Genomic DNA, 23,701 nt, shown 5'->3' with positions numbered 1-23,701 from the left:
TTGCCGAGGTAACATTATTCATCTTATAACTTTGGATTTCTAATGAAACGGGTACTATTCTTTTTTTTGGCGTAACGTCCCAACTGAGACAAAGTCTGTTACTCAACTTGGTGTTCAATGACTACTTCCACAATTCAAGCCTAACTTTACCAAATACCGTATGTAACATATGTAAACAAAAAAGAGATTTTCGGCGCTGAATTTCGTTAAGGACTACTTGTATCACTCACCTTTATTGATGATTTGTGAAAAAATATCCGGATTTTTCACGTTTCTGAAATGCTCAATGTATGAGTTGCTATAGGAACAGCGAATTTCCCTTTCGATTTTCTCCGTTCGAATATCTTGTTAGATACGGACGGTGTTTGGTAAAGTTAGGCTTGAATTATTCAGTACGAGTCTCTTCTGTTGATGATTATTTTGAATGCGTATATCGGGTGGCAGACACGAATATACACTTTGCCCAAGAAAGTCAAGGACCGACCAGTAACCGAACTCTTGAGGGTGACGAGCATTGTTATGTTGTATATCCATGCGCTTACCGCATTGGTTATATGTGAAGATTATACAAATAAAATGACGATAATTTCTCAATGGCAATCATTTTAAATCAATTTTTATTCATTAAGCAACATGCAAGTATTCATTTTGATCCAGGTGTCCATCACATTGCTTCCAGGGTTTAGCTCAATTTCCATTATGAATGAGCCTGCATCTTTTCTTGAATTGTAATAGCAAGGGCACTGATAACCAGATTTGGCTTTGCGATCTTTTCTTCGTATCGGTTTAAACAGAATTGGAGGCATGCGATTAATGAGTTTCAACAGTTTTGGCTCCGCTAGACACTGGTCTTGTATGTCCCAACCACCATTGTATAGATAAAAACCACGTCCTATAAATCCATCCTGTATCGGTACTCGAATTACTGGTTTCATTGCTTGAAGTGCTGAAACTTCCCAAGTAAGGTCAACCAATGGAATTTTGTACAAATCAGCATGCATCTGTAAAAAATTAGATTGAATTAAATAAAATCATGAACGCCGTACACATTTTTTTTAATTTTTGATTGTAAGAAAACCTACAAAATGAGTCAAGAGGCTGGCTGGCTACTATGCCATGAAACTGCGACTTACCCTCATCACGCTTTGAATAAATAACTTGGGATTCAGTAATAATCCTAAAGTAAAATCTGCTGATAGTTGACCCGTTTCAGTCCATTTGCGCAAATGGTTAACTCGACGTTTCAGTTCAAGAATCCAATCAGAAAGGTGTTTGTTTGTAGAATAGGATAGATATGATTGAGACCTCCATGCCGAGGGAATTCTGTTGTTTTGCAAATCTTGCAAGAGGTTGAGCAACTCAGAGGTGATGCTTATTTCACCAGATAACATTTTCAAAGTTATTTCAAGATTTCTCCTAATCTGATCAAGCACCGCGTTATATTCATTTGTTTCGTACAGCAAACAGGTGTTCACATGCGTTTTATTCACCTCCACTATTCTTGTAGCGTTATCGTAATCTAGTCGTACAGGAAGCATCGCCAACAGCTCTAGCATTATTTTCTTCGCCTGTGAATAAACAAGATAATTTGAGGATAAGAATAGTGGCTTAGTCATAAGTTTTCGGGATGCGAGCCGATATCAGTTAGTATTTTGGTTAGGGTCCAAGTGGAACGCATACACTATTTACAAGGTCTTGTGTTGTTTTCGGTTTTCGATACATGATGTAATGGCATTTTGGCTTATCTTAGGATCTAAGGAAATATACGAAACATACATTCAAAAGTCGTTAGCGAGTAGTATCTTCTGTATAGTCCATTTTACGTGCCAATTCTATAAATGACAGTTTCAGTAAATGGTGTATAAATATTCTAAAGAATCCATTAGAAGTGGACAAATATCTGCTACACCGTTTGTGCATCGACAGTGTATTAAACTGGTCTACCGTAAAGCAGTTTTATTTGAGGGTATATCCTTATTCAAACATAGATAAAACAAGCATACCTTATCTAGATTTGTTACTTCATGCTGCTGATCATATACTGCAACTTCCCCATGCAATTGCACAAGACAAAGCATCTTCAGAGCGTACGCTGAACGAGATTCCAAATATTTAATGTTTGCGTTTTCATGTTGTCCGAGCACCTTGGTGCCGTCTTCCTGGGGCAGTTGGGTTTTTATGAAGTTTAAATATGACGTAAAATTTCCATTCCGTGGGATTTGATACGGATCTTCATGTGGTATTAAAGCACACTGTGATGATTCAATTGATTCCTTATGAAAGATATTTTTACAATGTGTTTCAAAAATTCGTTGATCCCAGGTGTCGGTGAATTGTGCTAAAAAGAAGTGAAGATATAGTATTATTGAAGATGCATCACTTAAATTAACAAATCGCTCCAACTTACTTCCATATCCAACCTGAAGTACAATGTTTCTGATGAAGGGCCATTGCAAACCATCTCCACCTTCGTTTGAAGAGGATCTACAATCAACAACACTGCTAGATTGTGACTTATTTTTATGTTTTGAGTCCATTAATTTATCGAAGCTGTAAGCCAATAATCGTTCTGAAAGCTAAGAAACAACCGAATTTAGTTAACTTGTAATATATGATGGGAATATTTTTTTTCTTTGCACACCTTATAATCCATTGCTGTAAAGTTGTATTGCATATTCCATCCTAAATCGAAATACTTGTTTCTTTCAATCAGTAAGGCATGGAAAAACGCCAACGCAAATATCAGTTTTTTATGATTTAAATGATATTTGGACTTATCAATTTTTTTAAATGACTCTTCCCCAATTTGCTCGAAGATCCTTTTCATGTTGTGCTTTATACCCTGTAAAAACATTGTTAGATGTTAAATGATACTCACTGTAATAGTGAATTATGACACAGTTGATTGGTAACCTCGAAAATAAACAGAAGAGAATAGAGAAGAAATTAAAAATGAAAAGAAAAAGAGATTTGCTGTTATAAAATAATAGGATAGTGAACTAAACGAGTAATAATTATATCAGAATGATCCAACAATATCGTTCATTCAAAAATAACATCACACTTACTGTTGGATAGTTGCACATATACTTTAGGCAATTTTGCAGCATATGAACGGGTAATTGTGCTCTTTTGTTCTGCATTACTATCCATAGACGAAAATCGGATTTTGGATCTATAATACTCAGGTACTGCTGAATATAATCAAATTTAGCCACAAATTGTTTTGAGTGCCAGCATTGATCTATGTATAACCAGTTTTGTGATTTCACACAATTTTTCAGATGCTTTACAGTGCTTGCAAAAGATTCTGTTTCCATATCGACATGTTGAACAATTCTATTTGATTTGTCTTTGTATGATTTGATAAGATTATCTAATTCATCCAGGGGGTTGCCTTCATCATCCGAAACAATAATAATTGGTGTAGCTGGAGTTGACATTTCTAAAAAGTCTTGAAGTGATCCGGAATTATTCTCAACGAATCTTTTTCCTAGATTAGTTGCCACAAAGCTTTTCATGCATGGGACAATTCTATCCAATCGTATGCTTCGGACTAAAGTATATTTTTGGAAAAGAGTAAGATTTCTATCCCAACTTTCTGGAAGGGTTTCTTGTTCAGGGAATTCTGCTAAGCACCATGTCTTCCAACTTTCGTTGATTTCTTCAAATGACTGTACAATTCCACGGAACCCGGGTAGCTTGTCCAATTCCGTAATATTATCCCATTGTAGGGGATTGATCCAATCTGAGCTTGGGTTTTCTATTTGCTCATGCCTGTCGATTTTTCCAGCTCCATTTAGAAAAAACGAAAACTCTCTGGGACTTACGACTTCAGCTTCAAGCAATATACAAACACATAGATGAAATGCATAAATAGTTTGATCTGGTAGACTCAGTGCGGCACACGTATATCTAAAAATAAAAGCAAACATAAAAAGGATTTAAATATTGCATTTAACATTATACTGAATGAAAATCGTATGATAGTTTTATGGCCAGTTTTTATTAAAAGCGGGATATTCCATTGGTAAGCAATTCTAAATTGAAAATTAGTTGAAAAACAATACCTAATTGTTTGTACAACAAGTTTCAATATGAAGTTTTTGTTTTCGCTCGAGTTGTACATTTGTCCAATGATTATATACATTTCATGAAAAAGAAATTCTTTTCTATGCAAATTATAGTCCAAAGAATTTTATTCAAGTGATTGTGGTTTTGCAATTACTAAATCACCTCAAAACCTTATATTGGAAACATTACTTTCCCACAGATTATCATATGATTGTTGTTCGATTTCTCACAGATGGTGATTCACTAAGCAAATAAGTAAAAAAAACGGCGTAAGCTATGATTATCTGATTATTGAAATATATTTATCATGAATTTGAAAATGGAATATCTATTCAAAGATTGCCTTGGTGATCGCGACGTTTAATCAGGATAATTTATAATCAGCGGTTTACGGTTTTAATTTTGAGTGTATGCTAAACTTAAGTAGCTATTTGAACCATTTCACAAAGCTTTGTGATTTGTTCCCACATGCTTAGTTTTTCAACGAATAAAGTTTGTTATTGGGCAGCATCCATTTATTACGTAACGCTGAAATTAAGATTTTCAGACCCCCCTCCCCCCACCGTAACATTTTTTTTGTATGAAAATCCTAAAATTTTTGTATGGGTCGTAACACTCGGCCATACCAACCCCCCCTGAGCGTTACGTTAAATTTGTGAACGGCGCAGCAAGCTGTGCGCGTGGATGGCTGCTTTCGTGTTTTCTGTCACACGTTTTTTCGTCTCCGCGCGTGTTCCAATCGGCTGGTGCTACGCCTTCCAGCGAGTTTTCGTGACGTGTCTAGAAGTAGTGCGGAAGAAAAGTTAAGTGGAAAAATGAAGTGAATGGGCCCGCATTTAGTGGCAACCGATATATTGTCGTCGGTACAAAAAAATTGAAGGAATCGAGACGTGTAAGCGGCAATCCAACGATACATAATTGGGTGAGATCTTTCTGATTTTTGTCTTTGTTACCATATCAAAACAAAACAAAGTGATTGTAGCAATTTGTTTACCAAGACAAAATCCTCAATACATATTCTCTTCCCATGTCCAAACTCCTAGTGATTTCTAGTAGTAACGCAGAGAATTCCTCGGTAATTGGTCTAGGCGAGATTCACATCATTATTTCCTTTCCTATCCTGAATTGACCTGCATTCGGACGCGGCCAGCGCTAGTATTGCTTATTGAAAAGTATTAGGATTCCAGCATTTACACAATGAGGAGAAAGGTAGTCCCAAGCACAGTGAATCAAAATTCAGCCATCGCGCAACAATAATGACAATGTCGCAACCTGTATTTGTTGCGACAAAACAACCTATGCGACATAAGTTTGTCCCAACTTGAAATAATGGGATTAGCATCGTACACCACGAGTTTAGAGATTTTTAAGGCTCAAATGAGAATCGCATATTATCCAAAACTGAAAAAGCACTTTTCTGCAGATTGACATAAAAGCGAACAAAACCAGCGTGTCCGGTTGTCATAATTGACTAAATACACAATCGGACATTCTAGAAGCCAGGCCGCCAAACCCACGAATTTTTTTTCTTGATTTTCCAATGAAAATTGTCAACTTACGGTTTTTTGTGCTTGTCATTAAGGTTTTCGGGTGGTTTTATTATAAGCCATGTGTTTTTAAGAAGATTTAGGCACACATGGAGGCGCATGGTTTTTGATGTCTACGCTAACCATGTTAGGGGTCATTCAAATATGATGACCATCGTTTAGCGTGGAAGGGGGTGACACCCCATGTATTGAGTATACGTGACCGAGGGAGGAAAGGGAGTCGGAAATGCCCGAAAACTGATGGGCGTAATTTTTGAATGTTTTCATGAAGTGGCATCTTACCCCATGGCAGATGGCCTTTTTGCACCACTTCCGTTTTTCGAATCAGTTTTTGAAATTGGTGAAAATCGATAAAAATGCAATAGTTTAGTGAATATTTTTGCTGAAGTATCGAGCAAATATTGTCTACCCGAATAAAAAATACAGTAGAAAAACCGAACGTTGTATTGTAACAGTACTATTTAGAACCATATTCTTACAATAGACACCACTGTAAAAATAAAAAATACAAAAACAATAAGATGTAATGTAGACACCTATACCGTGAATTGTAAATAAGATTTTTACAATATATTATACAGGTTGTTAAGTATCGTAACAATATAAAAAAATATTTTTCTCCATATATATTTTTTTGCAAAACCATACATTTTATTGTTAATGAATTGTTCAAAATACTGATACGTGGGTTTAAATATACCGTACATTGTATGGTACATGAATGGTTTCAAACAATAAAATGTACCGTAAATAAATTGTTTTTAATTGTAATTTCACTATTGACGATTTTATGAATTTCTAGACTCTAGTGCAGTTTTGTTTTAGTGAGATTCAATTTGCACACTCACTAATATTAGTAGGCGTATGCATCTAAATACTTGACATTCTACCAAAACAAGTGAGACGAGCTCACATGCAACCTGACGACCTTTACCGAATCTAGTTTTTTTTTTCGGGCAGATTTCGTGTAAGGAATAGCTTTTTCCCATGTGATGCGCTGGCAATTCGTTCCAGACCGGGTTGTGCGATGCAGTTATGAATAGTGTACCTGTGTAGGGGACATGGTAGGTCGTGATAAGGGTGGGGAGTCGTTCAGCTCGTAGGGATATTAGGGATACGTCAGGGAGGAGACTGGGATTTTGGGTCGGCAGTCTGGTGAAGTCGGGTGGATCTGCATGTGTGGGGACCGGGTGAGTGTCTGAGAGTGCTTTGGCGATCAGTTTCTACCCGTGTTGTTCCGCGAGCCATCTTGTGAACCTGAAGTCCCTGTTTCATCTCAGACGTGCCCTGTCCGTACGCTCTGAGAGTTTATCTACCTAATCATACATTTGCCAGCTTTCTGACTGTGACCGGAGGTTTGAGGAGTACAACATAAAGTACACACTGTCCATCTCAACAAAACCCTTTCACTCCGACCTAGGTTGCGACTCCATGAATCTTCACATTGTTTCTGGAATCTCCAGGTTCATCTTGCTGGTTCCACAGATATTTTCCACAGCTATGGATTCACTTTTATTCAATCCGAGAACCCCCATGCCTGAAAACATAAGCTTCATTCCGCATTTCTTCGCCGGTTCTACTGAAAGTTTCACTCAACTGTGTCGATCAATCACAATAATCATACTCTTCAAAATAATAACAATGAGGAAAAAAAGTTGTTGTCGGGGTAACCGTGAGAAAGCGAGTATGTTAAGTGAGGTGTGCAAATAGTCACTGTGCAAATAATATTTGCACAATAGTCTAATAAAGCATAAAATACTCAATACTGGTTATACATTTAATCAAATGGTTTTGGAATGGTTCTCTTTTGTTATGTTGTATTGTTTTACATTACATAAACCATATATTGTTATATTATCTTGTCATTTTCCTCCTGTTAATGGCACCTTAGGCTTACTAGATTTATAAGAATACGCTTTGGAAATTCTCCAGAGCGTTTTCGATAACCCTTCATATATAGGATCGCCCACGTCTAAGTCTGAGTAGTCTCTGATTGCATTAACAGTTGAAGCTTAGGCTCCCATGCCCCACCAGCCAGATAACTGGGTTTTGCAAACTAAGCATTATTTGTGGCAACACTTTGAGCGGCATGATGGAACTATGCCGAGCGCGCTAAGTGTTATTAGACCACTAATGTAGTTGCATGAAGTGGGTGACGAGGTACATAAGTATCATTACAGCGTGCTTAACCGTTATTGCAATATTGAGGCACCAGTTTGACTACAGTTTGAAATACATAACAACTCATGAGAAAACTGTCAAGTTCGATTCAAATATAAGTTAGGTTAAAAAGCGAACCAGCAGACGAACCTATATTAGAAGTCATTTCAGTGTTCAGTCCAGTCCAGTCTTATTAGAGATCACAGTCATTCACACCTTTTCGTCGATATTCGGCTGCCTTTGTCTCCGACATTCGCAACACAAGCAATCAAACTACCGTACGAAACAAAAATGTCAAACGAATGCACTTGACCACGATTGCGTCTTCGGGAGACGGTTCGGCTTTTGTTATTCCTGTCTTCTTCCACAATGAGAGCTGTGATGGCCATATGTGTGTTGTATTCAATGCAACAAACAAGAATAAACTAATATTAACATTCATAATCGGGATTGGCTAAAATCCATGCGAAAAGCTAGAATTAGACAAATGTCATCGTGTCAGACGACATTAATTTGGCCCTTTTCTATGTTTATTGATCTTCGTCCTACCGCTCGTGTTGTGTGTAAGAGGTAACGGTAGCGCATGAATGTAACAGAGCAAGCTGACACCCGACTGCGGCATCGAAATGAAGGTAGTGAAAAATGTCGAATGTTTACAAGACTGGTTCAGTCCATATGTTAAAGATGGCTCTACGTCAAAGATAAAGTTTGTCAATCGCATTTGATTCGATTGTGGTCGAAGGCAAGTGAGAGAAGACGAGAAAACTCCCCTAAATGCAAATACCGAAAGAATAGTGTTGAACTCATCCACTGATTTACGGTAATCTGACCTGCATCTTTCCGGGTTGGCCTACATTCGTATTTCTCTCATCGCACCCTACACACCTATCATACCATACCATATCTCTTGGAATGCTTCTTGGACCTGCAGTTCTTAGGACATCTGGTTTACCACTGATTTAAACACTTGTTTAAACATGTTATTGACTTTAAATTGATGTTTCAACTTATTCACTTTTTTCTCTTTCCTTTCCTTTGCATCAAAAAAGTCACAAACATCAACAAAACGAAGCACGGAAAAAATCTTAAACTGAATAAATAATTAAAAATTCACGGAAAAATAATGTTTCGGAAAAGTGAATGGTTCAAACGTAAGAAAAACAGTATGATATATTTTTACATAAAAATCCAATGTAAATGTATAGTATAGCGAACCATTTCATTACAATACACTTTATTGTAGCTGGTACACTGTATGGTGCAGGAATGGTTTTCACCAAACACCCTATGGTCAGTTTTTATCCGGGTAGTCTGCCCATAATCGCATAGTTGACGTACCCACCATTGACAATGTCAGCACTGACAAGCTAATATCTATCAAATGTGCCTAATTGTGACCAGTTTTGTTCAATAGAGCACAAGATCTAATCACTAGCTAGATAATATCAACGTGAAAAAAATCATAAACTTTTCATTAAAGATTGGTAAAATTTCAAAAGTGTGTTGAAAACTACAGTGGCGCTTACGTCAACTATGCGATTATGGGCAGTAGTTGTTGTTACCATTTTGAAAGCCTAACAAATGAGGCTATTTGTCATTGAAAACGAAGAAAGTTAAAAATGGCATCTTACCTTACTTTCCCCTAAAGGCAGTTATCCTTGCTCATGAATTAAGTTTGTTCCTGTTTATGAATTATGCAACTGCAATAGGGAAACTACTCAGAATAAAAGGATTGGAGTTCTGTTTGTTTTGATTCTTAGTTTTGTGGTTTTTGTTAGAAATGAGCAAGTACGATAATAAAAAGAACGGAATCATTCGCTGCCGTAATCGCTTTGTTTTAAAATGGTAGAATTTGGAAGCGTATGATTACTTGTGCCTTCGTATCTCTACGTTGCATAGATATTAATACGTACTTGCATCATGGTCATTATATAACTTATTTTGAGGTCTTTATGCAACTACAAAAAAAAAGTGTGCTATTTTGATATTACCATTCGTTTTGTAAAGTGACCGAAGTTCTGCTGAACCGAAATAATTGACTTTAAAGTTTGGTCTTTATTGAGTTATTGAGTTAAAAAATAAAGCTTTTACTCACCTGAATAAATTAAAAGTGTGGTAATTGATGATTTTTTTCTTGCGATCCTCAATATTCTGATCTTTTCCACTTTTTTCTAATGACTTCTCGAATAATGATATATACCAATCGAGTTTAAACCGGTATGCTACATTAATGTACTTGAGGTCTTCAAGAATGAAAAATAATAATGAAGCTCTTGCGGCACATGATCTATAAATCTCTCGAGATGCTTCAATATCATTTTTAGTCAGTTCAGCATGTTTCAGTACATCTGTCACAGTGCTTGCGGTTTGTTTAGATATTTGTAATGTATCATATAATTCGTCATTATCGATCAACGGCAATAGGCTGTGATTCAAAATTCTCAATATATTTTCCTCTAACTCCCTCAGGGTTTCGTTGCTTGATATAATCGATTGTTCTAGTCCATCCTTACGCTCCTCAAGAGATGGGTTTTCGTGTTTGATTAAGGTTACTGAAAAAAACAACGTCGTGAAAATGTTTTTGTGATTTGTCTAAATCCCAACAATTTGGCAAAGGAAAAGGTAGTTATGAAAAGTGTACTTCATCTATCTGTAGCCTATGCCAGTTGTGGAAACACCCACATGATTTAGCAATTTATGATACATAAATGAAAATGTTTATACCTAATAGTTTGACTTCCAGTCCTGATTTATCCAGAATAAAGTTGATCATGTTGGCATTTTTCTTCAGCTTGTCACGATACGGGACATCCTCGGCAGTAACGGCAACCAGGGTACTATTCTTCAATGTTGTATCGGATTTTTCGTTATGATGCTTCATGTGATAGTTTTGTAACTGAATGAAGTGGTTTATATTGGGCACTCGCAAGTTTACCGCTAGAATATGTTGATTATTGTACGCAAATGTTTCTATGTGGGATTGTACAACGTCTTCGTCGAGGTTATAACTGATCAATTTGGGATCTTCTTGAATCAACCATCGACGGATTTCTCCTTGAGGATCTACAACTAGTGGAGATCGAAAGCTGCTATTTAGTAGTATTGTTGCATTTTCTACAGTCAAATCATCATTGGGTAGTCCAGATGAATGCCATTTTCGTAAAGTATCAACAGAATAGAAGTAACTAAATGTGCCACAATTTTCAGTGAAAGATATTTCTAGTGCTTCAAGATCGATCGCCCATTGGTTCTTCAGAGAATATCGTTTAGCAAATGGTATTGATCCAAAATACACAAGGGCCGCCGCAACAATAATTGAATCTCCTATGAGGTGCGAATGTTGAGTTTTGAGTTCATCAGCTGTATTTTTCCAACGTGTATTTTCTTCACTTAGTCCGTCGATCAACGTTTCCGAACGTTTTAGTTTAATACGCATTGCTTTGGCTTTTTCTTCTAACGCATATTTGCATTCCATTTTGATGTCATACTCTTCTCTAAGTTTAGCTAATTGCTCAGCCAATTCAATCAATCGTTGTTCAGCTTCTCGCAATGATTGTTGTTTTTCTCGCAATGAATTTGTGGCATCTTCCATTCTTCTGATCTTTGGACCCACGTACCTATAATGTTTTCATTTTTATTTTTTAGTTTGCTTAGATTGTTTCAGACATAAGAAAATATTTACTTGTATACTTTGCCATAATTTTCTATTGCTCGTACCCATAGCATTAGTGACTTAGCTGCCTTTGACACTAATCCAACTTTATTTGGCTCTAGTTCAGGATTTCGCACAAAACCTCCAATTGTTTTGAGTGTACTCTCCGGAATGTTGTTTTTATCGTAATTTTTTAAAGTATCTAAAAACTTCTGTTCTCCTAATTGCCGTTTTGCTTCTGTCCATGATGGTTCCTTCCCTAGTAATATCATTACGGCATTCAAAACGAGTTCAACTTTAACAGGGGGCCGTGCATATGATTTGATCTCGTTCATATCTTTCTTATTTAAAGAATCTAATGCAGCTATTGCAGAATTCAATGCTGGCATTGCTTTGTTTAAGTCCGTTTCAGCGATAGCTGCCAGCTCCTTGCATATAATTTCTTCAGCACCAATTTTTTCTCTCTTTTCTGCAACTTCCTGATTTTGTAAATCAGCGTTTGCCGTTTGAGTTTGGATATTTTCAATAAACTCATTTAATTCCAGTTGGTAAATTTCTATTTGCTCCTGTTGTTTCTCCAAATCTACTTTTAGTTCAGCAACATTCTCCGTTGCTTCTTTGATGCGAAAAATTCCATTCGAAAATTTTTTGAAAATTTTGGCTATGCTGTCTCGTTTGATATGAAATATTCTAAAAATGCATAAAACATATTTAGTGTGAGCAAACCGTGTTAGGTATATTTTTTTTTCTTTTTTTTTTGTGATTTGAATTCAAAAGAGCACATGACTTCCAGAATATAAGCCGTACCTTAACCTAAGAGCGGTCGCATCGTGTACTAAGTACACACACAATAAAAAGCAGGTTTGTGGTGCACAGCGTTTATTTTAATAGCTTTTAAAGCCTTTATGCCAGAATTGTTCTTCACACCGCACATGGTGTGGAGTCGCTGAGGGTGATCGTAGACGCGACTGCTCAAGGGTTAAGGTACAGCGGTGTGTGCTGATCTTTTAAACACATTTGTTTATCGAAAATAAATGTACAACCCCGAATATGTTACTTACCTGTTGAAAGTGAAAAGTAGTTCAAAGTACCAACTGTCGAGTACATGTATATTTGAGTTCAAACTTTTCAATTCTTGAGAAACTACTGAATGTACCCTTGTTACAGCTTCGTGTACTGCGATTTGCAAACGTTCTTCAGTGCTTTGCACTAAACTTTCACGTTTTCGTGTTTGCTAAAAATGTTTAAATCCATAGTTAACTATCAAATAAAAGGTTCAAATTGATAAGAGTTTGATAACATGTTTCATTTTCATTTTCATTTTGCAGCATTTGGTGGGGCAATGAGAGCGCAAGTCAGTCCAAAGCCGATGATAAGGAGGGGTAATGGCTGAATAGGGCACTGCATGAAATTCTCCCCTTCTCTTTCACTCTTACAGAAATTTTGTAAACAACAAGGCCAAGAAACGTCAAAATCCCATACAAAATCAAAACAGTGCAGTGCCCTATAGTCTTTGCTGACCACATAAACGCCATGGGATAGGAAAAGGGTATTTTGGTGTGGAATTAGGGTGTTGGTGCAGACTTGACGATATCAATGCTATTCAGATGCAAAATAATTTTAAGGCTCAATAGTGAATCGCATACCTTCCAAAACCAAAAAAACAATAATCCACAAAATACCAAGCAAGTCATTGAAAGAAAAAGCGCCCGATTGTTTATTTTGTCAATTATAACAAACGGAAACTTCTACCCTCTCCGACTCGCCAGTCATACCGGAAAAAATGTCCCTTCAGTTCTGGAAAATATATTAGACACATTCTACGGGCCCCGTATCATCAATACCAATTTTTCAAAGTTGAGTAATGACATATTTGACATTTTTATCACATTCTACATTACTTTTGTCATCCAAAAATGTATTCGACATGATATTCGTATGACAATAAATATAAATTGAACGACGATTAAGATTAACATTAAAATCGTGATTTTAAGTCTTTTAGGCACACTTTTCATACAAACTATCGTATTTTAAACACCAACACACTGATTTTTCAAAAGTATTCCATCATTTGTAGATAAATGTATGTAGATTTTTTAGCAAAAAAAGATTTTTAATCGGAAGACTTTACAGCTTTGAAATATGGCTGATCATAGTATGGGTTTTTATTGCGTTGTAACGTCACGAAAAATCAACATTTTTAAACTTTATTCAAATGCGGAAAACATTACAAATATGAAATTTTGTATGCTCTTTGTACTCGAAAAGATCTTTCAAATGAGCTAAAAAAAAAGAAAATCGGTTCACGGAAGCCTGAGTTTCACCTGGTTGAAGTTTGCGTTGTAACGTCACGAAAAAAAAGTTCTGTGGAAAAGACCAAATCTTTCTGGCTTGGACGGCTTCTGAATTGGACAAACGTAGTTCTATATTCAAAACAGTTTCGTTCTCGTTGTGTATGAGCTCTTTTTCGAGATATCGTTTATAAATTGCGTACCATTGCCGGCTAATAAACTACGTAGATTTTTGAAGGACGGGGGAGATGGTGTTTGGCCAAAATCTACGATGTAATTGTACTGCAATATTGTAAAAATTTTTAATCGTCATCTAATACCACTCAAACCGAAAATTTCTGTGATATGAGTGGCCAACAGGCGAAACACTGACGAAATTACAAAGTTATTGAGTTGGTCAAAGACTTACAGTTGATGGACAGTTTGATTTAAAGTTCCACCAACAGGCGGCGATTTCTTCGGTAACGTTGTTTGGTAAGTAAAGGACTTGCAGTTGATTTACCAATAGATGTGAGATTTTGCCATTAGAAGACGTTAGTTTCCATTTTGCAAAAGCAGGCAAGGGGCTAGAATTTCTTGAAAAGTATTCTACAAGCTGGACCTTTTTTCACTTTGGACATATTGTATTCAAATCAAATTGTAATCAAAGATCAATATATAATTCTTAACTCTCAAAATTTAATTTGATTTGATTCACTTATTCCTTAGATATAAGAGTTAATAGAACACAGTCAAAAATATGATTCTGCTTAAAGCGCTCCATCTTTGTGTAGAGCTAACCAACCAAGTCCAAAATTGTAGAAATGACAGATAACAAGATGAGGAACTATCAGTCAAAATTTGAGAATTTTTGATATATTTTATAAAAAGTTACGGCTTGTTGAATGTGTTTTGGGTAATTATTAAAAGTGGCATGCCTTTGAAAATTTGCAACTGCTACCACTGTGTGGCAGAAATTAATACCATGCGGCTATTAAACTGAAAGTCTAGTGATCTACCAAACAACTTTAATGAAGCAACCATCTTTCCAATTAATCACGATCCTAAGATAAGTAAAACTAATAGTGTGTATGCCCTCTAGCGCCTCCTAATCATACGACCCATCAATTGAAAATTCTTGACCAGCCAAACAATTTTGTCGAGGACACCAACTGTCTAAATAGTTGGGATCTTGAAATATATGGGATGGATATTATGTCAGTGTTACATCTATTTTTGATGTAACATGAATCACCGACAAACAGACGTAACACCTACGAAATTGAAACTCATATATCTCGGGACTCTAATTACTTAGACTTTAGACTTTTAGAATGTTGATGTCTTTGGAAAAGTTGTTTATCTTGTCAAGAATTTTCAGTTTAAAGGCCGTTTGGTTCAAGTTTCTAACTGACTAGTGGTAGTTGAAATTTAGAAAAATAACGCACTTTATATTTCTTCAAAAAATAGTTAACATGTTGTAACTTCTTATAATGTGCCCAAAGATTTTGCCAAAAAATAGTTGCTCAACTAATCAAAATTTGTTGAAAACTTTTTGGAAAATTTTAAACTATTGTAAACTTTTAATAAGCATCGCCCAGTATGTCTGAATCTCACATCAAATAGTAAATCAGATGTAAATTTTTGACTTATCAAACAACTTTGCCAAAGACACTAACTCTCTAAGTAATTATGACTCTGACATATATAGGATGGATTTTTTTGTCAGAATTAGGTCTATTTGTCTCTGGATCACAGAAATTGATGCCCCTAAGTGGTATGCAGATCCTCAGGTATGTCTTTGGTTCAATAACTGCTCGCACATCTTAAAGCGTTTTTAATTGAATCAATGACATTGCATAAATTATTGAAAAAATGTTTAATTCGACGGCGTGATTAGTTTTATGCTCCAAATCTAAATATCTGGCGGTGCGAAGTAATGAATATCAACGGTTTAGTCTTTGAAACAATATTAGATGAATATGGGTGGTACTAGGCCGAAGATGGGTACCATTAACCTTCATGAAGGAGTTTTCATACTGCTGATAGCAATAACTTGGCTTTCCGAGCCATTTATCACAAAACGGATTTTTAATAGAATAAAGTTGCTCTTGGAGCAGTAAAAATAATGCAATAATATATTCACAAATTTGAACAATTTTGTCTGATTATTCTGATTCAAAAATGATGTGCATTTTCGTGACGTTACAACGCGAGCAGAACCCTGTTTGAAACTGAACGGGCGTTGTAACCTCACGAAATGTAAAAGTCGATTATCCAAAAACGAATTCGAAATGTATATGTTTTATTTCACTGCATTGAAGAACAATCCAATAAATTTCAATGGTGGGAGCAATTTTCAGTTTAAAATAAAAATCTGAGCAAATTTTTCAAGATGTTGGTTGCGCGGTAGAGGGGGTCGAATTCTAGCGCGTTGTAACGTCACGCTACAAATACGCATTTTAAACAAGATTTTCTAATGAAAACTTAATGTTAAATAGGTCAAACGTATCGGAAATTTTACAAGGAATCTGAATATGATAAAATATTTTGAGGTTTACAGTCGTTTTTATGAATTATAGTGAAAAGTCTGACTAGGAATGCGTAGAAACGTTGTAACGTCACGGTAGAATGTGCCTTATCTCAACGGCGTGATGAGTTATATGCTGAAAAATTGAAATATCTGGCGGTGCGAAAGCGCGTTAGTCTTTGGAACAAAACTAGAAGAATATGGGTGATACTAAACCAAAGATGGGTGCCGGTGTCATTAACCATCATGAAGGAGTATTCATACTATTGATAGCAAAAACTTGGCCCTCCGAGCCATTTATCACAAAACGGATTTTCAATAGAATAAAGTTCCCCTTGCAGCAGTGAAGATAATGCAATGATATATTCACAAATTCGGGTAAATTTGGCTGATTATGCTGATTCTAACATGATGTGCATTTTCGTGACGTTACAACGCGTACAGAACCCTGTTTGAAATCGAACGGGCGTTGTAACGTCACGAAATGTAAAAGTCGATTTTTCAAAAAACAAATCCGAAATTTAAATGTTTTATTCCATTGAATTGAAGAACAAACCAATAAATTTCAATGGTGGAAAAAAAAAATCAGAATATCATAAAAATCCGAGCAGTTTTTTTTAAGATGTGGGTAGCGCGTTAGAGAGGGTCGGATTCCAGCGCGTTGTAACGTCACGCTACAAATACGCATTTTGAACACGTTTTTCTAATGAAAACTAAATGTTCAATTGGTCAAATATATCAGAAATTTTACAAGGAATCCGAATATGAAAAAATATTTTACGGTTTACGCTCGTTTTCATGAGTTATAGTGGAAAATCTGACTACGAATGCGTCAAAACGTTGTAACGTCACGGTAGAATGTGTCATTATCCCCAATTAAGCCTTTAATCGAATTGTCCGCGTGGTCTTGTAGTACCCCTGCTAGGTAAGAATCAGTCATTGCCATACATATTGAATGCTAGACATGACCCCATGGATAGCATTTGCATATGGGTCATTCCATATGAAGTGACCGAGAAAATGTGAAAACTTGCAACCGACCATCACGGATTTGAACCAAATTTGGTTGAAACATTTGTTTAGATGGAAAAAGAAAAAATCCAAATTTTGGTGCCGATCGGATCACCCCTCGGCCCGTGGCAGCACCCCTCGTTTTGGCCGATGTGAAAATTATCCCCTCTTTCTTTTATTTTTATCATTGAAACGATTGCACCTACACATTTTCGACCTTCGGCTTTTTTAAAGGAAATCGTTCAGGGAATCTAGAAAAAATATTATTTTTTCGTACAGTGTTGCCAGATATCATATTTTTCAATTTTAAAACTAAAAATCGATTTTTCTCAAAATACGTATATTTTGATTTTAAAAATTTTAATTCCATCGTGTTTATCAGACGTTTTTCTATCGAAAAAGCTTAACTCCTCTAAGTAATTTGCGTCGTTCCTGAGATATAGCGTTTTTAAGAAAAAATATTCATTTTAATTCATGTAAAGTATCATATAAAATCAGGTGCAGTTTGAGTGTATTTATAAGCAACAGTGCTGAAAATGTAATTTGGATATAACTACATTCAATGACCCACAGCTAATTTCAGAAGCTGAACCTGAAAATATGGAATATGATAAAATATAAAGTATGATATCCTTTGGAATTAGATAATTTTAGATACTATGCATCGTCGCGCAACTGGTAGCTCAGACTTCAGTATTTTTATTTTATATTCGAAGGTACAACTCCTTATAAAAATCCCTGTAAAATATCTTTTGATTGATTTTTACGGCAGTGTTGCCAAGTATGCTAGTATTTAGTGGAAACGCAAACAATAGGTGCGGGTATTGCGTTTACTCTTACTGGATTGCCGAATAATAGATCATGTCAGGCAGGCAAGTGAAGAACAGTGTTGGGCATTGTGTTGTCTATTGATGTGATTGCATATGGTTTGAGTTTTTGTTTGTTCTTCGTGGCGAAGAATGAACAAAAATTTCCGAGTGAAATGGATTAGTGGCGTTTGCTCCCTAGAGCCTACTTTTCTTAGGCTTTTTTTTTTGCATGGAAAAGAGATCGGTTGTACGCGAATGTTAATTCCGATAAATCAAATCGATTGTTCGATCAATTATAGATGACTCCCAGATCGACAATGTATAGTATCATATTAAGGATCGGTATATTCGCCTCACTCCATTCATATTCACTCCTTTTTGCTGAATCGAATCGAGAAAGATGCAGCAAACGGATGGTCGTGATCAAGCACGTAACCCCATCACCAGTGGAAAGCCATGCGCAAGTTGCTTGACATGGATATTCGTTGCCGTTCGTCGCAGTTTTGATCGCAAGCGAATGAATGAATGGCGAATGGTGAAGAATGCTGGTGAGTGATCGAAGTGGCTGCTGTCGTCGCTGATAAGCAAACACACAACTAAAGCGACCATCGTTCGCTGCGATTAACCATGGAGTAGCAATTATGAATTGTGTGGCCATCTGCTCATACTCATGCAGTGTTGCCAAATGAGCTCGTTATGTATAAAAACAGAAATCATTTGTTTTTATTTGGTGTTATCTATTTACGAAAGCTTTTGTGTAAATTAGATGTTTACAATAAAAATGACATGTGTGGCAACACTTCCATCTACAACATCGTTGAAATAAATAAAATGACAATTGAAATGAATTTCACAATAGATACATTTTATATTTTAACAATTTATCTTCATCTTTTCCAATAAACCATTTTTTTTATTGCTAACTATCAAACTAACAATTATCGGGTCATTTTGTCAGATAGGACCATAAACAAGAAAACACATACAAACAGACGTAACATTGGAAAAAACTCCAACGACCACAGTTTTAACGATTTTTTTTAACCTTTATAGTTGTAGCTTCCACAACCAGAGGTGCGCACATCATTTTTCTAAGCGTTAGACACTTCACCTAGTGTGAACTAGGCGATGGATTTTCGCGAAAATTTTTCTAGGTATTACGTCTGTTTGTCTGTGAAGAAAAGGTCAACAGCAGGGTCGTTAGAGAAGATGTGTATTGTTTTTATCCTGTTCACACATCTTGCAACACACATGGTGCGCATTTTCAGAATAACCTGTACATTGTCAAACACTTGAAGGTTAGGCTTCAGTGTATAATAAAAAAGGTAAACTGGCAACACTGTTACAATTTTTTTAATCCTTTTTATACTCGATATTGTTCAAAGCAGCACAAAACGTGATTGTATGGCATCGAACAATGTTTTTTTTTTTACGAAATTTATAAACTGCACCTGATTTTATATGATACTTTATATGGAAAAAATTAATATTTTTTCTTAAAAACGCTATATCTCAGGAACGACGCAAATTACTTTGGGGAGTTAAGCTTTTTCGATAGAAAAACGTCTGATAAACACGATGGAATCAAAATTTTTAAAATCAAAATATACGTATTTTGAGAAAAATCGATTTTTAGTTTTAAAATTGAAAAATATGATATCTGGCAACACTGTACGAAAAAAATAATATTTTTTCTGGATTCCCTGAACGATTTCCTTTAAAAAAGCCGAAGGTCGAAAATGTGTAGGTGCAATCGTTTCAATGATAAAAATAAAAGTAAGAGAGGATAATTTTCATATTGGCCAAAACGAGGGGTGCTGCCACGGGCCGAGGGGTGATCCGATCGGCACCAAAATTTGGATTTTTTCTTTTTCCATCTAAACAAATGTTTCAGCCAAATTTGGTTCAAATCCGTGATGGTCGATTGCAAGCGGTCGGTCACTTGGCGTGGAATGACCCATATGTAAAAGCTTTGCTGATGTGACTTTCCTATTAGGCAATTCTCTCATCTCATGTTTGTCTTCAAAACCTTATCAAGCTTAGAAAATTGAAATTGATAAACAATACATAACAAGGTTCGAATTCCCATAGAATGAGATCATTCATTCGCACTACAACACCATAGGAGATAATACCACATTGGCTGATTACAGTACAAATGTGAAAAATCTCCCTTTTCCCCCTATCCGCAACCCGGGGACGCGCCCTGTTGGATTTCGAAAGCCTCGGAGAATATTACAAACCTTCAACTTGGCAAGCCTATATGCTACTAGTTTCAAAAAGTAGATTTTTTCAGCACGAGGCTTGCCGGGTTGGATAATTACGAAGAGTGCTGAAAAAATCGAGTTTTGCAACCATACCAAATTTTATCCAATGATTTTTTCATTATGTAACCCATTTGAGTTGCTAATGGACATTATGAGACTATTTTAATAAACCAGTACGGAAAAATTTTAGTTATGACAAAAGAATCATGATCAGGGAGCAAAATGAACAGATCTTGTTCATTTTGCTCCCTGATCATGATTTTTTTGTCATAACTAAAAACACTGTCCAATATAATCAAAACGTCAATGGTTTATGAGCAATTTATTGCCGTGAATAGTAAGTATGTTCCATCTGTAAAAATAGGCATTAGGGGGATTCACTTAACAGCGTAAACTGATTAAACGCGATCACCAAGGCAATCTTTGATTATTTTATTCGCAAAATTATGAAACATTTCAAATAAGCAGAAAATCATGGCTTACGCAGCTATTTGATCTGTTTAGTGAGTACCCCTATTGAGAAAATAGGCTCTGAAGATTAAATTTGAAACCTATGTAAATAAAATCACCATGACTTGAATACTTCTGCAATCATCATGAAACATTCACAAATTGTTTCGAAAGTTGAATAATAATTGTGAATATATGAATTAGCATTTTGTTTGATGTTAACAAATATTCATTGATTCTTATTCGATTATGGAGCAGCTGACTATGAATGTGAATTGACGCACGGTGAGCATCAACGAGTCTGCTCGTATATTTTGCGCACTGATCATGATTTGTGGGCTTCGTGGGCGTGCGGTTCACGGCGACCCGCTGTTTAGGCGTATTGTAAACCACGAAGTGTGGGTTTGATTCCTACTCAAGTCGGAGGAAACTTTTCGTCGAATGGAAAATTCTTCATAGGGGTTCGTTGCCTAGTGTAAGTTATGCTCAGTCTGTATAGCCTAGACGGTGTGTAGTTTTTTTTTTAATATTGAACTTGTATGAAGTACTCACTTTGGGTTTTGAGGATTCGTTTGTTGATTCTTGAATAATTGGGACATCAAAAGTAATTTTTTTCTTCACATAAGATTCAGATATTTCGTGTAAACTCTTTTCTGTCAGGGTATGAATGCAATTTTTTGTGATTTTGGACATCATGGATGGGTACGTCTGTTGAATAGCCCTAAACAAAAATGGTTTAAGATTTAGTTCCAGAAGTAAGTTGACATCAATCTATTGAAACATGTATGTATATTTTCTCACCAGTATTGATACCTATCCGCCGGAACAAGAAGTGCAAAATGTAAATTATTTCTTATTTGCAGCCATGTACATTCTGATACCATATTGTTTGAGTTCTTAGAGCATGGATAATAGCCTTCTATAGTTCCGTTCACAATAATACTGTTGATCATGTCAAGTAGGTTTGTATTTATCTCTTTAAAATGGTCTATTCTGACTACACACAATGTTCGACCATGCTTGCAGCATTCAAAAAGGTTAGTCATGCTCGTATCTACATTTTCTTCCTCAGCAGAGGACGGTAGATCCATTATCTTGAGAGATGTGTTCCTCGTGACATGGGCTGCTATTCGGCATATTGTTTCGCGGCCGCTCCCTACATTACCAACCAAAGTTATATGAGCCTTTGTTTTGAGGATTCTTAATACTTTGGACACATGTTCAACGGCATCATAATGTATGATAAAATTTTCATTAGGTTCCACACTTGCTTCCATGTGTTGTCTAAAATTAATAAAGATAATTCATTTCAAAATGTTTATAAGATTTCCTATGTTTCTGTTTTTATTGAATCCATCAATATAAAACAAATTTACACAGTAACCAGACTCTATGCCTTCTCCCAAAAATGGAGCTCATTTGGTTGAAAATTGAGACTGCACAAGCCCTTCGATGTTTGTATGGAAATTACTATGGGAAAACGATGTTTTTCATTCAATCGACCGTAGCATTTCCTCATGAACCCTTGCGGGCTAGTTAACCCTTGGTACTCCTAGGACTCTCTATTAGCTTCAACTTTGCCGAAGGCAGCATTCAAATTGTATGCCTCATTAATTAGTTATAGCTATTCATCCACAATCGCAATCTTTACTCGTGATGGTTCAACCTTTCGGTGGGCATCACTGCATTTTGCTGTGAAACATAGTAGCCATGATTTCAGTGTTTATTCTTTGGCGCCATATGAAGCATTGTTGGATCACTGTTAAAGTTTGTCCAGTTGGCTACAAATCGATAACTAATCAATGAGGCGTCCAATTTAAATTCACACTTCGACAAAGTTATAGCTGATAGAATAGCCTAGGAGTACCAAGGATCAACTAACCTACTAGGACACTTGGGGGAAATGCTACGGTCGATATAATGAAAAACATCATTTTCCTATAGTGATTCTCATACAAACTTTGAAGGGCTTGTGCAGTCTCAATTTTCAACCAAATGATCCCAATTTTTGGGAGAAGGCTTAGAATCAGGAACTATTTCTTACTAATAGCATACTGGATTGATTGTTTGCAAGGAGCACCCCTAGACCACGGTGTACAACATTTATAAGGTGATATCTTCCGAAAAACTGACAGTTTTTTAATGACGTAATTCAAATCGTTCAGAGGCGATCTAGTACTCCACATCAATTTGATCATGTGAAGAACGATTAGAATGACTTCACATGTTTACATCCAAAATTTATGTTTACATAGGTTACTAGCCTGCCTTGTGATATTTATGCCGTGCCCTAAACTACTTAGACATATAATAGTATCTTAGGCTATTTCGATGTATAATAGTATCCCACAGTTACGTGACTACATTCGCAAATGCATGATTTCGCAAATGATTTCGTAATAATCCGCACTTAGCTTTTTACCGGCAAAACATAAAATAATTACAAATGACGATATGAAAACGAAAATATGATACATTACCTTAAAGATTCAACTTCAGTTATATCTTGGTACGTTGAGTTTTGACAAAGAACATCGCTAAACACAGGACTCTGATTCCCGGGACAAATACCGTGTAAGGATACATCGAAATATCTTAACATCGTGTTGTTAAAGATATCGTAGAATTTAGCGTAATCTGTCCTGTCCAAAATGTCGTGGATTTCTCTGTAACATTCGTGTATCCATAATCTGAGATGATTGCTGCCATTCAGCAATGGTGTTTGATTTAAAATGCAAAACATATCAATTATCCTAGAGATGGTTTTTAACGAATAGTCATATCTTGGTTTCACTGGTGTGGGAAAGAAGCTTGCCGATAAATGTCGAATTAAATCGACGGTTGCTGATGGTATAGCTGTTGGTAGATTATGTGTGATTTCATCGGCCATTAGAGAATCAATTCTTCTCTTGAATATGCATATGATAC

At 36.0% G+C, this 23,701-nt stretch overlaps 1 protein-coding gene across 1 annotated transcript; it reads right to left on the bottom strand.

The window, feature by feature from the left end:
* Positions 1-565: 565 nt before the first annotated feature.
* Positions 566-22,057, bottom strand: LOC109411748 (dynein axonemal heavy chain 2). Its single transcript, XM_029864341.2, has 12 exons — positions 21,575-22,057; positions 21,326-21,494; positions 12,495-12,667; positions 11,464-12,123; positions 10,506-11,398; positions 9,877-10,333; positions 3,069-3,915; positions 2,642-2,842; positions 2,408-2,576; positions 2,004-2,338; positions 1,134-1,568; positions 566-1,001 (listed from the first exon to the last, which is right to left on the bottom strand). The coding sequence occupies exons 1-12, from the start codon at positions 22,048-22,050 to the stop codon at positions 618-620; spliced, it is 5,199 nt and encodes a 1,732-aa protein (XP_029720201.2). The 5' UTR covers positions 22,051-22,057; the 3' UTR covers positions 566-617.
* Between the last annotated feature and the right edge of the window lie 1,644 nt (positions 22,058-23,701).

Source organism: Aedes albopictus, chromosome 2 (genome assembly GCF_035046485.1).
Source record: "Aedes albopictus strain Foshan chromosome 2, AalbF5, whole genome shotgun sequence".
Classification (NCBI taxonomy): Eukaryota; Metazoa; Arthropoda; class Insecta; order Diptera; family Culicidae; genus Aedes; species Aedes albopictus.
Note: the sequence above shows the minus strand (reverse complement) of the source record. Positions and strands in the feature narration are given on the sequence as shown.